At 39.0% G+C, this 16,514-nt stretch overlaps 1 protein-coding gene across 1 annotated transcript in view; it reads left to right on the top strand.

The window, feature by feature from the left end:
* col5a3a (collagen, type V, alpha 3a) overlaps positions 1 to 15,830 on the top strand; it is a 90,387-nt gene extending 74,557 nt beyond the window's left edge. The window contains exons 57-67 of the mRNA XM_083895899.1: positions 48 to 101; positions 240 to 293; positions 387 to 494; positions 588 to 641; positions 1,756 to 1,791; positions 2,762 to 2,815; positions 2,904 to 3,204; positions 4,315 to 4,427; positions 4,582 to 4,650; positions 10,883 to 11,116; positions 12,297 to 15,830. Coding sequence (XP_083752025.1) covers positions 48 to 101; positions 240 to 293; positions 387 to 494; positions 588 to 641; positions 1,756 to 1,791; positions 2,762 to 2,815; positions 2,904 to 3,204; positions 4,315 to 4,427; positions 4,582 to 4,650; positions 10,883 to 11,116; positions 12,297 to 12,443 — 1,224 coding nt within the window. The 3' untranslated portion in view covers positions 12,444 to 15,830. The remainder of the gene's footprint in view (positions 1 to 47; positions 102 to 239; positions 294 to 386; positions 495 to 587; positions 642 to 1,755; positions 1,792 to 2,761; positions 2,816 to 2,903; positions 3,205 to 4,314; positions 4,428 to 4,581; positions 4,651 to 10,882; positions 11,117 to 12,296) is intronic.
* The last annotated feature ends 684 nt before the right edge of the window (positions 15,831 to 16,514 follow it).

Genomic DNA, 16,514 nt, shown 5'->3' with positions numbered 1-16,514 from the left:
ACAGTACAAGAAAAACAAACCTAATCAATTCCTGCGTTTATTTTCAGGGTGAGCAAGGGTTACATGGGCCACCAGGACAATCAGGACCACCAGGACCAATGGTAAGAGCCTCATGTCTGGATAATAATGGAGTTGATGATAAATCTGTTTTCAAACGCATACACGAACAAACCATATTTGATTTGTTGTTGTTGTTGTTGTTGTGACTATCTTACTAACGCATCTGGGTTTGGTAACAGGGGCCACCAGGGCTTCTAGGACTGAAAGGAGACTCTGGAGTGAAGGGAGATAAAGTGAGTGGTTAGCTTTTAGCCCAGAGAAAAATTATACTGTACCGTACTTTAAACTTTGGAAACAATGCTGATGAATCACATCTGTGTCTGCAGGGTCATGGTGGTTTGATTGGTCTAATTGGCCCCCCAGGAGAACATGGAGAGAAGGGAGACAGAGGCCTGCCAGGGATGGAGGGTAGACATGGACCCAAAGGAGATGTGGTATATACACTGTAGTAGCAACATGGTTCATATAATACATCAAATTACAAACAAAATAGTTCTCCAATAAGGTTTGCTTGTTCTCATGTGTAGGGTGTGACAGGAATAGCAGGTCCCACTGGACCACCAGGACCATCTGGACTGTCTGTAAGTGACACAGCAATACAACTTTCTATGGTCAATTTCAATCATTAGCTGAGTGTACTTATTCATGTCTACCAATAATGATAATGTGATACTGAGTAGCTTTTTTTTGGCCTAAATGGATTTTATGATTTCCTTTTTGCGATATCCAAACTAGAGATAGAGAGAGGACAATCTGGATCATGGGATGATGTATGATGATGATCATATTGTTATCAGTTTTGAGAATTTCATTTCAGACTCAGAGTATTGTACTGATTCCAAAATTGAGTATTGTATCGACAATGTGATAATGAGTAGCTTATCAATACCAGCAATGAGTATCATTTCTGATTCTGATACTGAGTATCGTAAACCAATATTGAGTATTGTATCAACGATGATTCTGACAATAATATCGTTTCTGATACTGAGTATTGTACTGATACCAATATTTAATATAGTTTCTGATATTGAGTATCGTATCAGTACTGATATTGAGTATAGTATCTATAGTAGTAATGGGTATCAAATCGATACTGACTCTGAGAACTATATTATTTCTGATAGTGAGTATCATGTAGCTACTGCTACTAAATATCGTATTGGCCCATTCATAACATACGATATATGATCTGATCTATTCATATACCATTGCTGTCCTATAAAGGCACCTGTACAAAGACACATTCATTCATTACCATAACTGTAAATGATGGGTCAGTGTGGTATTGAAACAATAATATTTAATGAGTACTATGATAAACCTGACAAGAGGAAATACTCACTGACTGATGTTCGGAGCAATAAGGGATTATGAAAAATGATTGCCATCTGGGAAAAAGAGGAAGGGAAACTCATCCGTCTTCTCACAATGTGAGGTTGGAACAAGATACTGAAAGAGAGTTGTTAAAAAAATTATTTGTTTGTTGAATTGTACTTTATTAACTGCTGCATCTTGTTTATGCAGATATGAATGTCACTCATACCAGGAATGCAAATGTTGGTATTAAAGATTCGATGTTACAACAAAACATAATGTTAAGAGGACACAGGACATTTAATGTGGCGTTTTGTACCTGCTTACTTGTGTAATGACCCAACTTTACAAATTTAAATATTGTATTTTCTGTTTTAGGGTGCAGTTGGTGAGAAAGGATCGAAGGGAGACACGGTGAGTCCAGTAATATCCATCCATTCATTTTCTACCGCTGTATCCTCTGCACAAGGATTGCGGGGGGTGCACATAATATGAAACAGTGAAAAAAGTGTGTTTGTTGGCTTAATCATATAATGCTATATTGTGTTTTCTACATGTCTTTGCCAGAGGTGGAAAGTAACGAAATACATTTACTCAAGTTACTGTATTGAATAATTTTTTTGTGTATTTTGTATTTTTTAAGTACAATTTAAAATCAGGATTTTGTATTTTACTTCAGTACGTATTGACTCAAGTATTGTACTTAGTAACTTTATAAATCCTATCCATTAATGAGTAAAAATAACATTTCAGCACAATGAAGACCTACAGGGGGAAAATATACAGCAGAACCAGACAAATGATATATGTGATTATCACGAGCACTGACGCGTGAACATAGAGGGCGAGCGCCAATAGTGACGTCATATCCTATGTCGAGCCGGGAGTGTGAGCTCCAAAATAGTTTTGGATTTCTGACCCCTTGTCGTATTTCTACTACCCTCACACCCCACGCAAAGTAACTAAGTAACTTTTACTAAAAGTACATTTCAAATGAACTACTTTTACTTCTACTTGAGTACATTTTCAGATGACTACTTTTACTTCTACTTGAGTAATATTTCATCATCATCATTTTCCACCTCTGGTCTTTGCAACTACAAGTATGCTGTCCCTTTTAATAGGATGTGGTTCTAGTGTGTGTGTGCGTGCGTGTGTGTGTGTATGTGTGTGGGGGTGTGCGTGTGTGTGTGTGTGATGTAATAAAAGTCACTATAGTTTGTCTTGAGGCTGTGACCACAGAGTGCTGATGCACAAAGCTGGATAATCCTATAAAGCAGCAGACATATCAGTCTGGATGAAGCTGGGGTTTAACCAAGTGATGTGAGGGAGATTCCAGGTGAGAGCTGATTGACACAAAGTTCTGTTCTCTTTTGTTCTCCAGGGTATTGTTGGTCCTAGAGGAGATCCAGGCCGTGCTGGACCACCAGGACTCCCGGTGAGTACATCTTGTGATCTTCTCAGTGCCAACTTTATCTTCTTCTTTCCTCAATCACCTCTCACTCAACTCTTTGTGCTACTTTCAGGGACCCCCGGCAACAATGATTGAGCCTCTGCCTCTCAGGGACAGCAGGCGAATGAAAAGACGGCACTCCGAGCTGGCAGGAGGTGCAGCCCCATCTGGGGAAGAGGAGGTGGTTCCGCACATGGAAGAGTACCTCCAGGGAGATCAGCCTCTCGAGGACCCAGAGGGAATGGAAGAAGTCTTTGCTTCTCTCTCTTCTATGAAGAATGAAGTGGAGTTGATGAGGAAGCCTTTGGGGACCTTTGAGAGCCCCGCTCGCACCTGCAAGGAGCTCATGATGGTTCAGCCCATCTCCAAAGATGGTTAGTGAACACTTCACCTAACTTCACTTGAAATTGAAGCTGTGTCCAAGAAAATCCTCATCTAGGAAATACTGGACCTGTGTCAAACGTCACTCATTCTTATACCAGCCATTCCCAAACGTACTTTGCTCCAAAAACTTTATACACCACTATAATTATTACACACGCTCTGTAATCAATGATTCCTCTTCAGTTACGGATGTTACATTCGGTACACAGACTTTATAAACATCAGACTAGAGTTAGAATAACGTCATTTAAATCCACTGACTTTATTTTATGGTTATTTGAAGCTAATTACAAAACTTTAATTAAAGATTTCTCTCAGCATATGTGCAGTACCATCATGAGCCAGCAGACTGTGGGAATCACTGATGTAAACCATGGTCTGGTCAAAGTGTTGTTACTGCAGACTGTATATAAAGAAAGACGTTACATTTCAAGCCCAAATACTCCCGCTATGACAGCAGCCATTTTGTGCATCGGTGTCTGTGGAGAAACCATTTCAAAGTTGAGTTGTTTTACCAACACTCCCAGTGGAGTCAAAGCCAGCTGCCAATCATGATGTCTTAGCCAGTTTATATAGCAACAAATTGCTTATCATAGACATAAACCTTTGAACATACATCGGAGATATAAGAATGAGCTAAAATGGCAGAATAATTTTTTGGAAAACAATTGTTTTGCGTTTTGCATTTATACGTATGTCATGTGACACTTTTGGTGCAGTTGTTCACACAAGAAACAACACTGGTGAAACATAGGTGCAGACGACACAGTTTGCGATCAAACCTTTTGATCGCAAACTGCATTGTCGTCTTCATTTGTTGCCAGTTCAGACTTGAGTGGCTTGAAGTTACTCAAACGTATCTTCAAACCTCTCCATTTTCAGTGTTTCAAATTGTAGATTCCGCCTTCCACAAACATAAAGCAGGTGGAGTTTGTGACCTACACTTCAGGCAGCCAACCAGTTGGCCATTGAGATGCTTTGGTTTCACGTTTGAAGAAGAAGGTGTCCTGTCGTCATCCATCTCTATAAACAGTCTCTGGCTGTTCCACGTTAACATCTAGTGTTGGATTGACAGGTGTTCTCTTTTGTATGCTCTGTAGGAGACTACTGGATAGATCCGAACCAAGGCTGTCACCGCGACTCTATCAAGGTCTATTGTAACTTCACCGCTGATGGAGAGACCTGTCTCTACCCTGACAAGAGGATTGAGATAGTAAGTCCTCCGGTGTCTTACTGTCAACCTGTACAAAGCCGACCTCATCATATAACATCAGAGCTCAGAACTGCCTTAATCCCTTGAGCCCTAAAATTTCACCTCTCTGTGTGTGTGTGTGTGTGTGTGTGTGTGTGTGTGTGTGTGTTTGTAGGTGAAATTAGCAGCATGGAGCAAAGAGAAGCCAGGAAGCTGGTACAGCGAATACAGGAAAGGCAAACAGGTACAAACAAACAACTCACCTCCTGTTATTATTTTAGATGTCTCCTTATGCCAGGCAATCTTTTCGAGCTAAAGTACTCGTCCATTTTCACAGAGATATTGCAAAAACAAAGCTGCCAAATGCCTGGGGCCCCAAACTAAGCGGGGGCCCCTGAGTACCTTAGGTTTCTTTTCTGATCTGCACTGAAATCTAGACTTTTCCCTGAAACTGACCAGAGGGGCTGAAGACGATATGATGTCCACAAAATTGTTTAAAGAAGTTGCTCTGGGCTTTTTCAGCACAGAAGACATATTTCTGGATTTTGAACATTCTCCAGTTGCATTCGGCCTTATCCATACAGAAACAGAAATGGCCCTTTGCCATCTTTTTATCAGTCGTTTTTAAAATGTTTTCCGTAAATCAAACAGTGCATCGTTTCAAGAATGTCTTCACACGAAACCCCCCAAGTACTCTACAACTGGAGTACGTAATGCTATGCACAGTGCTTTAACCTGTTCTTCTTGTCTGACCCTCTTTTTGGAGTCTCACAAGCTCTATGTGGATTATCTTGGTATCAAAATAAAGATAACACTTGTGAGATTCCACCAGAGGTTTAAGTTTCACTGTAGATGCCACTGTGTCAGAGTAAATGCACATGGAACACAGTATAAATGAAGGATTTTTTTTTCTCTCGCCTAAAAAAACATTGCATTTTAAAGCAAATATCACCTTTAAAATATGCAGTAGGAGCTTAAAAACACATGGAGGTCATGTAACAACATGTGGACATTAGTTGTGCAAGGTCTGATGCTGCTGAAGTGAAGCAGAGTAAAATGACAGAGGTTTTAGTAAAGAGATGTCTTGGCGTTCTCTCTTTTGGCACAGTTTGGCACCATCTGTGACATGAGAGATTTCTTCAGTTCAGTTTGGGTGATTGAAAGCTCGTTATAAACCTCTAAACTCATAGAATGGGGCTCTGGTCTCCAAATGCGTGTGAATCACTTCATTAGTGAGTCAAAAGGACATAAATACGTATGATGCATTTGTGCGGATATTCGCCTTTCTCTAATCAGAACGATCTAATGTCGCTCTGTAATGATCAATCAGACCCAGATTTGTTCCCAAAGCATGCTGGGAAGTGTAGTTCTTCATTAGAAGTGGATTTGTTCCGGTGGAAATAACTTGTTTTGATAAACAGCAAAGGTAAGACAACATTTCTGCTTGTATTTCTTGAAAGTCAGTTGTTGTTTTGCTCTTATTTTGGGGCTGGATCCGTGAATCTTGGTCGGAGAGTGATAAAAATGGTACAACTGGAATCTGTAGATTCTCCGCTGTCCAGTCGACACGTGTTTTTTTTGTTTACATAATCACGCTGACGCTCTGGTGCCGCTTTTCAATGTGTGCGCTGTCACGTTTTTTTTTTGCTCCTGCTGGTTTGATCCATCTGTGTTTTAACAGTGTTTGGTGAACATAAGAATGGTTTATATGAGCTTTTAGCTGAGTTTCTGTCTGTGTTTGTTAAAGTTAGATATGGTTTTATGATGCGTTTGTCGCTGCGTCTGACGCTGCCCCCGTGTGTTTCTATCTATTTATTTCTATCTATCTATTTCTAACAGTATATATATTTCCAGACAAAAAAAAGGTAAAAACTACTAAGCTTTTTTGAAGCAGAATTCATGACAATGTTGTTGTTCTGGATGACATTATATTGTACAGATGTGTCAAAAGAAGTGGAATATCAGTATATAAGACAATTGTGATTATATTTCAGCCTTCTTCAAAAAGCGTCTGCGAGATCTCTTCTTCTTCACTTGAAGTCCTTTACGTCTAGGGATGCACCGATCCACTTTTTTTCACTTCTGATCCGATGCCTGATTTTGGATATCTGCTGATACCGATACTATTCCGATGTTGATGCTCTGTTTGCTTTAATATTATTATCAGCATTATTGTTGATTTTATATAAGGTTTTAATAAACTCCAAGTATGATATGTGCAATGACAGTGACAAATCTAGCAACTTTTCGTCATAAACCTAAATACTAGGAGAACACACAATTCTGCTGCACGAGTTCCATCCAGTATGAGTATCACGAATCGCAAAAAGAGAAATAGAACAGGACAGTGTACTATGAGCTCATGAGAAGTCTCAGTGGCTAAAATTGAGAAGTGCCGGTACTCCATACCGGTTCATACCGGCCCACTTAAAGCACTGGCTATGCCTATAGGTGGTGCTGTCATGTTGCTACAGAAATACACCAAAAACAGGAAACAAATCCAGGAGGAATAAGGAAAGAAAATGAAATTTGTAAGAACAAATAAACGGACATAGCGACTATGAATACAAGCATATTGTTTTTCTATATATATAATTATATATACAAAACAATTTGAATTTGTAGCACTCCGGGACCGGAAATGTGGCATTTCAGTGCTTCCTAAACACCAGTTTCATGTGGATTAAAAGCTAAAGGGACAATTTTATTTTTTGAACTGCAAAGCGTTTTTCTCAACAACACCAGAAAGTGACATTTTCTGAAGTTCTTGTCGAAAATATACACTTTATTCCACTTAAAGAAAAATCTTTGAGTTACCCTCTTTACATTAATGCTAACAGTGTGTGGGTAAACCAACCTCTGTATAAACTATTAAAGGATAGACATCAACTTTTAAGAGCTATTGTTTTAAATGTTTAAATGCATTGTGGTTTCGGTCCTGTTTAATGGATCAGGCCCCCTCTCCGGGACCCTTTCACCCAGGGTCCCCAAACTCCCTTGAAATGCCCCTGTGTGTTGTTTGTGTGCATGATTGACAAGAATATGCAGGCATTTGTGTATCTGTGTGTATGTGTGTGCACTTGACAACATTGTTAAATGTGGATTTGCTCGCTATGTAATTTGGTATTAATTCATTAATACGTCAAAATGTGTCACTGTGCAATTAGAGAAGCTGATATTGTCAGCAGTTGCTTTCAGGAGTCAGAATGACTCTCACAAAGTCACTGGCAGCTCCATTGCATCGATTTGTATTCAGGGCAGCGATGCTCAGAGCGCTGTGCCTGATCAGAGGTCTCACGACCCTCTCAGATAATCACAGAGCTGCCAGCACAACTACAATTCACAGAATTTCTCGCACAGAATCTTTTCGATTTTCTTTTCTCCTTTCCCTAATATCCTTGCCTTCAACTTTATTTTCCCTGTCCCATCTGATTTTGCTGATTTTTTTTTCATTCCTGCTGAAAATAGTTCCCCTATAAACTCACTCGTTGGTAGATTGGTATTTGCAATTTTAATGGAAAATATGATTAGAAACAAAGAATGCGCTGATTTATTAGGTGCTGTTATTAACCTCTCGGCAAATTAGACACTTGCTGATGCAGACACTTATGTTTATACTGAGAAGGGATCTTGAATAAGTAGGCAAAAAGGCTCCAAATCATAAATGTTATCCTGGAAAAGTTTTTTGAATTTCTGAATATTCAGACATAATGAAAGGTAAGGATCTGAAAGTCTTTAAAAAAGTAATTATATTATTATTATGAGTGTATTTCCTAGATTTTTGATGGGATGTTTGCTTAGAACAATAAACATATAATGTCTCTTCAGGTTTGGATAGAAAATAAAAACAAAGACAAAAATAATGATATCAGTATATGATCAGCTATAAGTCAAACTGAGTCTTCTCGGACGAAAGTAGCATCTAACCTCTAGGGGGCGACTGTTTGAATACAATTCTGACATTCAGTAACACCTAAATGAATTTTGTTCAATTAAAGGTGCATTATGTAATAAATCAACTGGCCATAAAATCCTCCTAATATGTCACAGAGACTCAGGAATAATGTTCATATAACAAACTGAACTCACCAACAATAACAGTACAGACAAAATATTTGCATTATAACAAATCTTTTGCAGACTGCAAATCATGTTTTGGCATGTGGCGCCACCTACTGCCATCTACCAATCATTGCAGTCAGTAAAGCAGACAGCTGCCAAGCAAACACGGGTTGTCAGTTACGTCAGAAAACGAAACCTAAAAGACCTCTGTATTTTGAATTTGAATGTAGTAACCAATTCTTACATATGGCACCTTTAAGTAAGTGAGTTCATTCATTTTGTTCAGTGTTTCATTTATCTTCCTTACTTCAGTTTGAATAACTGGATTATTTCATGTTTTATCTGAGAAGTTAACCATTTAATACGGAGCATATCACAGACGACACGTTCGCGCATTACCTTTGCATTAAGCTGAGAGTTTGCCAACGTTTTGGTTATTACGGTAATTTCACTTGGGCTGTTGCAGGAAGTAAAATTTTTTGGCCTGATTCTTTTATTATTATTATTATTATTTAAACTAAGTGTTATACTGTTCAAATTCAAAATTAACACAGAATCTGTTGTTCATTTACAACTGTCGTGTTTTTAAAAATAAACCTTTTTGTTTTTCAAAATATTTAATTTTTAATACACTATTTTCACATGCAGTGAATTGTAATTAACTGCCAGATATTGAAAGTTATTCTGGTAAAATGGGCAAAAGCACTTAGTTTTTTTTAGTTTAGTTTTCTGGTCCTTTTTTGGTTAAAATAAGCAAAAAAAAACAAGTTGATGGATATTTTGGACATTGGATTGGGCGTTAAAGTGCACTTTGCATTACCGTAATTACACAACCGTTTGTGCTATCGGAAACATTCTAACAGTTTCTGAAAGCTGAGTAGTTGGTTATTACAGTAGTTTCACTCACACTGTTGCAGGAAGCCGGTGAATCAGCAGTGTCACTCGAAAGGGAAAAAGTGGGGAAAACGCCTGTACATAATTTCCATTTCCACAATCTCCATTTCTGGGTTAGGGTTTTTGGACATTGAGACAAAAACTAGTTTTTGTATTATTTTAATGGTGCCATATGTAAGAATGTGGTCAAAAACGGTTATTACATTCAAATTCAAAATACCAAGGTCTATTAGGTTTTGTTTTCTGACATAACTGGCAACTCGTGGTTGCTCAGCAGCTGATACTCTACTGACTGCACTGATTGGTAGACGACGGTAGGTGGCGCCACATGCCAAAACATGATTTCAAAACATAAACATGATTTGCAGTCTGCAAAATATTTTTTTAATGCAAATATTTTGTCTGTACTGTTGTTGTTGGTGAGTTCAGTTTGTTATATGAACATTATTCCTGAGTCTCTGTGACATATTAGGAGGATTTTATGGCCAGTTGCTTTAGCTTTATTACATAATGGGCCAATTCCAATTCCTATCTTAACCCTCAATCTTAACCCTCAAGCTCAACCCTTAATCTTAACTGGCCCTCAAAACCAAGTGTTGAGAGTTATTTTGTCACTTAGAAATGGGACACCCCTTAAATGCAGATACGTCTTCAGACTGTAGGGGGCAGAATAACGCGAAAGCTGCGTCCAGTCTGTCAACTTCAAAAAAGAAGAAGAAGAACAAATTTACGTCACAATTATTTATTTATTATTTAATTTCAGTCAAGTTATTAGGTTGTCAGTTAGTTATAAGATGATACTCATACAAATACCACAGACATATTCAGCTGACAGTTACCACACACCACGGCTTATTGAAAAGTAAACCATAGCAAACGATCGCTTGTCCGCACCGGCCGGCTATTGACAAAAGATCGTAAAATAAAAATAAATGTTACGCAACAATGACGTCAGTAATCCATAATATGGGCCTAAACTAAGATAATACAATGGTTTTCATAATTTTTATATCTCTATTAACAAAGAAAATACTTAATTTGTATCGCACTCGCTTCGCTGCTTTCGACACCATCTTTCTTATGTGAAAACACGCAATGCATTCTGGGTAGCCCTTGCTCCCAAGGGTGGTCTCGAAAAAAATCTCAATATTGAGGGCGATACAGCCCTTAAACTTGGCCTCAACTTAATTGTTCTGAGAATCGGGACAGCACTTGCACTAGAGGGAGCGCACATTTTTGAGATTGAGGGTTAAGATTGAGGGTTAAGCAAGGAATTGGAATTCACCCAATGCACCTTTAACTGTATGAATCTGGTGTTCATCTACAAAAACAGGACATTTTCAGGTCCTTTTATGGTTAAAATAAACAAAAGCCTCTAAAAGTCCAGACGGACATTTTGAGGCTTAGGTGTTAAAGGGTGAATGTCTCAATCACAAGTTTCATCTCTTCTTCAACAGACAGATATTTGTTTATTGTCTCCCTCACTGTGTGGACATTAACATTCTCCGTGTGCTGTCCAGTTCTCCTACAGTGACAGAGATGGAAACCCTGTCCATGTAGTTCAGCTGACCTTCCTCAAACTACTGAGTGCCACGGCCACGCAGAGCTTCACCTACACCTGCCAGAACTCGGCCGGTTGGTTTGACAGCACGTCCCGCTCTTATCAGCGTGCCCTCCGCTTCCGTGGCAGCAACGACGAGGAGCTGACGCACGCCAAGAGCCCGTTCATCACCGCCGTGCATGATGGATGTCAGGTCAGTGTCAGGGATGGAGACAAAAGGGGTGGTCACACAGGAAATAGCTTCATACTGAAAATCATGTTTGTTTGTTTGGTGATACTTGATTCAGTAGTGGTTGATTATCAAATTATTGACTTAAATAGTGTTAATTCTGTTGTCTAAGGGTCTAAGTTATTCAACTTAAAAAAATAAAAATAAAGGTTCGGTCTGTCATTAGCGAGGTTTCCATTAAAAAAAACAGCAAACTGTATCTAAATCGAAAATTCCAAGAAAATAAATGTACACTCGTGTATGCTTCAATCTACTGATGTGAAGTGAAATTTGGGAGTCAGTTCACCAAGAAAAGCAATAGGTGGCGCTTAAGTCCACAGAACGACAAGAAGTTACAAAATGAATGTTGAACGGGGACGAAGATTAAAAACAACAGAAAGACAACAGAAGATCTAAGATCTCACTACAATAGTTTCTCCAAATGTGGAAGCTCAAGTGACTTCTCAATCACACATTTTCTAAACCTCATCCTTTATTTCATTAATCTGCTTCCATTGCTAACTTTTCCAATCAAACTTCAACATTTTTAATGCAACATTTCAATGTATTCATTTATTTACTTTTGAACATTTCCTGCGTTTCCCTTTTAAAACCAGCTAATGGTGGCCTGGGTTAGAGTTATGTTAGACTAGTTAACCCTACACTAGAATTGACAACACAGATATGAAACATTATTATTCATATGAAACGTTATTTTAGCTTTATTTGTATTCAAAATTTGTTAACATTTGTCTTTAAAATACAACCTTTTTTTGTGTCAGTTTGAACTACATTTTAAATTCAGCGACAGCTGAGCTGATAAAATAGTAAATAACTTTGAGTTTGACTACACGTGATTTCTTTTTTCTTCCGTACGATCGTAAGTGTAATTCGACCGTATGTTGTTTCTTCTCTTTCTTCCTAACGCTTGTGTTCTGACATCCTGGTAGATTAACCTAACCTCCATACCTCACAATGAGATTAGTCTTCTTATTCCTCCAATGAAATGTGTCAGTAGATTTTGGTCACAGTTTTTGTCACATCAACTTTATTTTTATTAACTTAACGTCTCGCCTTCGTCAGTGAAAAAGGGAATGACGGACATCGTCAGAGTTTTCCTCAACGAAATTATCACTGAATCGTTCATTTTTTTTCCCCCTTCCAGTTCCGCAAAGGTCAAGAAAGGACTGTCCTCCAGATCGACTCTCCCTCGGCAGAACTGCTCCCCATTATAGATGTGGCTGCGGCCGACTTTGGCAGCAGCCAGCAGAAGTTTGGATTCGAGGTCGGGCGAGTTTGCTTCAACGGTTAACGTTTTGGGAACCCAAAACAAAAGAAACTTGCACGGCAAGATTTCAGCAAAAAGAAACAAAAAGAAACTGGACTTTGACCACTTTTGCCGCCTCAAGCAATATTTATTACACTCCGTTCATGTATGTGGTGGGTTTGTGGTATTTAAGACTCTTCAACAGCCAATGAAAACGGCTTCACAGTAGTGAGAAGGAGGACATGCAGCAGTGGGCACAAAGCACATTTACCAAAGGGAAAAGTTCCAGTTCAACATATTTAATTCTTTTTTTTGGTCACTTTTTTTGAATGTGCTTCATTTGAACCTCAGTATTCGTTACAGTTGACGGATGTGTGTAATCGCCAAACACAGGTCCGTCTTTTGGCGGGTATGAGTCGGTCAAAAGTGGGACTTCTCAGATCACGGATGAACTAGTTGCTACCTAATGTTTTACAAAGACTTTCGACTGAATGAATCAGAGACGTCCTCTTCGACTAATTTGCATGCGCAAATTTCTCCGTAATGACAATCGCATAAGTAGTTGTGCACTAGTCTGGCATATTAATTCCACACAAGCCGCCATAATTAATTTCCTGTGTGCAGGAATGATAAATTGTCCTTTTTACCCTTCAACTGCAGTTTTCTCATTGAATTAGCTTGATTAGTATTCAATCGGCGTAGCTAGTTACTGAACCCGACACTTACTTGAATGGATAAGACTGTTTCCTTTATTGGACAGTTTCCCACCGTGGGTTTGATAATAAGCTTTTTCGAGCCCTCCGTGTTTCCACACACTGCAGTTTCTCCATGTGTCACTTTTACATTCACAGGTTTATTATTTTTTTACTGCAGCATGGACCTGCAGTGACATACCTCAGCATGTAGGTTTGGGACATTTCAGGGCAAGAATTAACAGCAAGCTCATCACTTACTTCTTAACTGCAGTCGTTCCTCCACAGAGACATAAAATAGGCGTTTCATAATTGCTGACAAATCCTGGTTTTTCACTTTTCTGCCCTGCTCAGCTCAATGGTCTCTGTTTTGTCTTGGTTTTGTTTTGTTCATACTCTCTGTTGAATATGTTGCTGTTCAGTTGACATGATTTGCTCTTCAGTGGTGCTAAGGAAGATTGTGTTATTTTTGTGTCACTGTGTTTTTGTTTGTCTCTGTGGGCAGAATTATGACAGGAGAGGAGAGGAGAGGGAGAAGGGTTATTGCTCCTCCAGCAGCATGAAAAACAACCAGGAGCTTCAAACTAGTCTTCTGTATGACAAGAGTATTATGGCCATACTGAAGAAAAAAAATATTTAAGTCATAATATATCAGGAAAAAAGTAACAATACCACTTTTTTTGTGGCAAATGCCTCCGTTCACATGATGCGATGGCCTAAATCTGTCGATGCAGCCTTTAACTGCAATGCCATACAGCTTCAGTTTATCATAAGTATCCATATTCTATAAAGCATTAGGCCCTGTGTAGCTAGTTCCACTCCTTCTTGATTCAAATATGTTAATTATTAACGTAATTGTTTCTTGAGAAATGATAGAATCTCATTGATCAGGATGTCGTTGTAACCAGCGACAGCTTACTACAGTCTTGCAAAGTCGTGATGTTGATGCTGATGTGACAAAAGATTAAAGCTCCCATAGAACGGAAGTTCCAATTAACGCTGTTTTTTGGTGTGCATCTGCGCCATTACCTCGTTTATGAAGCCATGAAGGTTCGAAAAAAAAAACAGTTCAGCCATTGCTGAGATTGCTGAGTTGTATTGTAATCGCAGGCTCGGCGAGATCTCTGAAAAAACCCGTCCTGGTTAAATAAACAGCGTTTCTCCTGAACAGCAGATCGTCCTGCTCCGGGCCCTAGTCCGGCACATCTGGTTGCGTACATTGAACCGCAGAAGAAGAATAATGTCCGTTGTGGAGGTGTTTCACGAGCGACAGTGTCTTCTGACTCTCGTCTGACGCCGGGTCAAAGTCATAAAAGGGACTGTCTTGAAGAAGCTATTTTTAAACACTGTTAAAACAATGTTTTGATAATGAGGAGCAGTGCATCCACCGTTCCAGAGGGGGGAGCTGCGCTTCTGAGAACTGGTGTGCTGATTATGTCACTTCCAGGTATTGTCCAATCACAAGACAGTTGGGAAAGCTCTACGCTGGCTGGCCAATCACAACACAGTCTGTCTTCTGGGGGTGAGATTTCAGCCTCAAACAGCGCGACTGATGAGAGTTTCAGTGAGGAGATATTTCTTTCGGCTCATTTACAGCAACCAGGAGGTTTTTGACCATAAAAACAAGTTAATGTATGTAGATAGACCTCTATAACTAACATATATGTGCAACAGGACCACTCTATGGGAGCTTTAAATATTTACTTATTTGTGAAACCTAAGCCAAAGTGTAATTTCATATCTTGTGTCATGTTGCAGCTCAGCTTCTCAGATTTTGCTTGAAAATAATATTACTTATTGTACTGCTAGTATTACTTATTTAACCTTTTTCTTGTAATATTACAAGTTAAATATCAAAACCTAAAAAAATGTCAGTATGACCCTCATTTTACTTCTGTGTGTTTTGGTGTCCTGTGGCTCATTGTGAAAAGAGGTTAAAGACAGTTAAGAGGACAGCTGTTAAAAGGGTTATCACAATAATAACTATCCAATCATTTAATATCAATAATTATCAGGATAAATGTCTGATATATCAAGATTACTTTGAAACATTTTAAATACAATTTTAACTCTTGTGCTGGTCAATATGAACCCCCAAAAGAGGTTATTATGGTAACACAAAACATTTTTATTGCAATAATTGTCCGACAACAATTGATGTTGTGGCTCCTGAGAGAAAGTTAAAGAGACGCGTTATTACAAACTCGACTGTCAAACTGTGAAACATTTCTCAAATATGAGGTTTGGTGCTGGGAAATACAACATTTTTTATAAAGATAATTATCGCAGTAACTGTCCGATATAAAGACGGGCGTTTTTGCTCTAAAGTGAAAGTTAGATCAAAGATTCAAATGTGGTTTTAAATGAGTAAAACTGTGAAAAAGCTGTTGTAAAACACAGAGAGATGGCATTAAATGTCTGTATGATGCATAGACATGACTTTGATCTCTTGACATATTGTTGCCATTGATTTGTCGCCCAGCCGGGACACAGTCAGCTTTGTGTAGCAGTGAAACATCACAGATTTTCCTCTTGATCAAATGGAATTGTTCTTAAATCTCTGTTTACCTCCTCTGTTTCCAGCATTTTGCACTTCACTCTCAATCTTCGCTCTATTTGTCTCAGAGCATTTCAAGCTTTTCTCCTCCTGTCCCGTCCTACGCTGCCCTTCTGTGTATATTGTTGTTGTTGTTGTACTAATTTTATATAGTGTACAGTTATTCTGAGGACTTTACGAGCAATAATAATAACCTGTTGCCAGAATGAAAAAAACAAATGTATTTGTGCGAATAAAAAAAAAAACAAAGAAGGAATTGTCCCGTCATGCTTTTCCCTCGATGTCCAGAGTGTGATGAGCAAACAAGGATCTTCCATTACCAACTAGTCCTGTAACATTCTCTCAACAAGACTGCAATCAGCGTCCCCCACGCAGCTGATGTTATCAACCCTGATTTGCTCCACACTTCATTTATTTCAATTAGTCCCGTTTCAGTCCTCGAGAGGGAAGGTGGGGAGGAAAGGAAGGATGGGAGGATGGATGGAGGGCAAGAACAAGAGAGGAGGCATGACAGAGAAGATGCAGCTGCTCCATTTGGCAAGCTGTGCTCATTTACCGCACGGTGCATCTGTACGCGACGGACAAAAAGAAATGGCAAAATGCTACGATGGCAATTCTTTTTGTCTGATAATTTCATTATATCCCCATATACACTCTGTGTCTATGTCGTTTCTGTCATTACCAAACACAGACAGTAATTGCTTTCTGCTCTACTCACAGTGTCATGCGCGCTCACCACACACACGCACTCACACACACTATTAAGCTTACTCTCTCATACATACTGAAGTACAAGGCACTCATCCCTTCTGGGGCCAGATTGTTGAAGGTTAGCATCAATAGATGAAGGTTACCACGTTAGGTTTT

This window comes from Microchirus variegatus (assembly GCF_963457635.1).
Source record: "Microchirus variegatus genome assembly, chromosome: 10".
Taxonomy (NCBI): Eukaryota; Metazoa; Chordata; class Actinopteri; order Pleuronectiformes; family Soleidae; genus Microchirus; species Microchirus variegatus.
The sequence above is the reverse complement of the archived record's forward strand: the minus strand, read 5'-3'. Positions and strand labels throughout refer to the sequence as shown.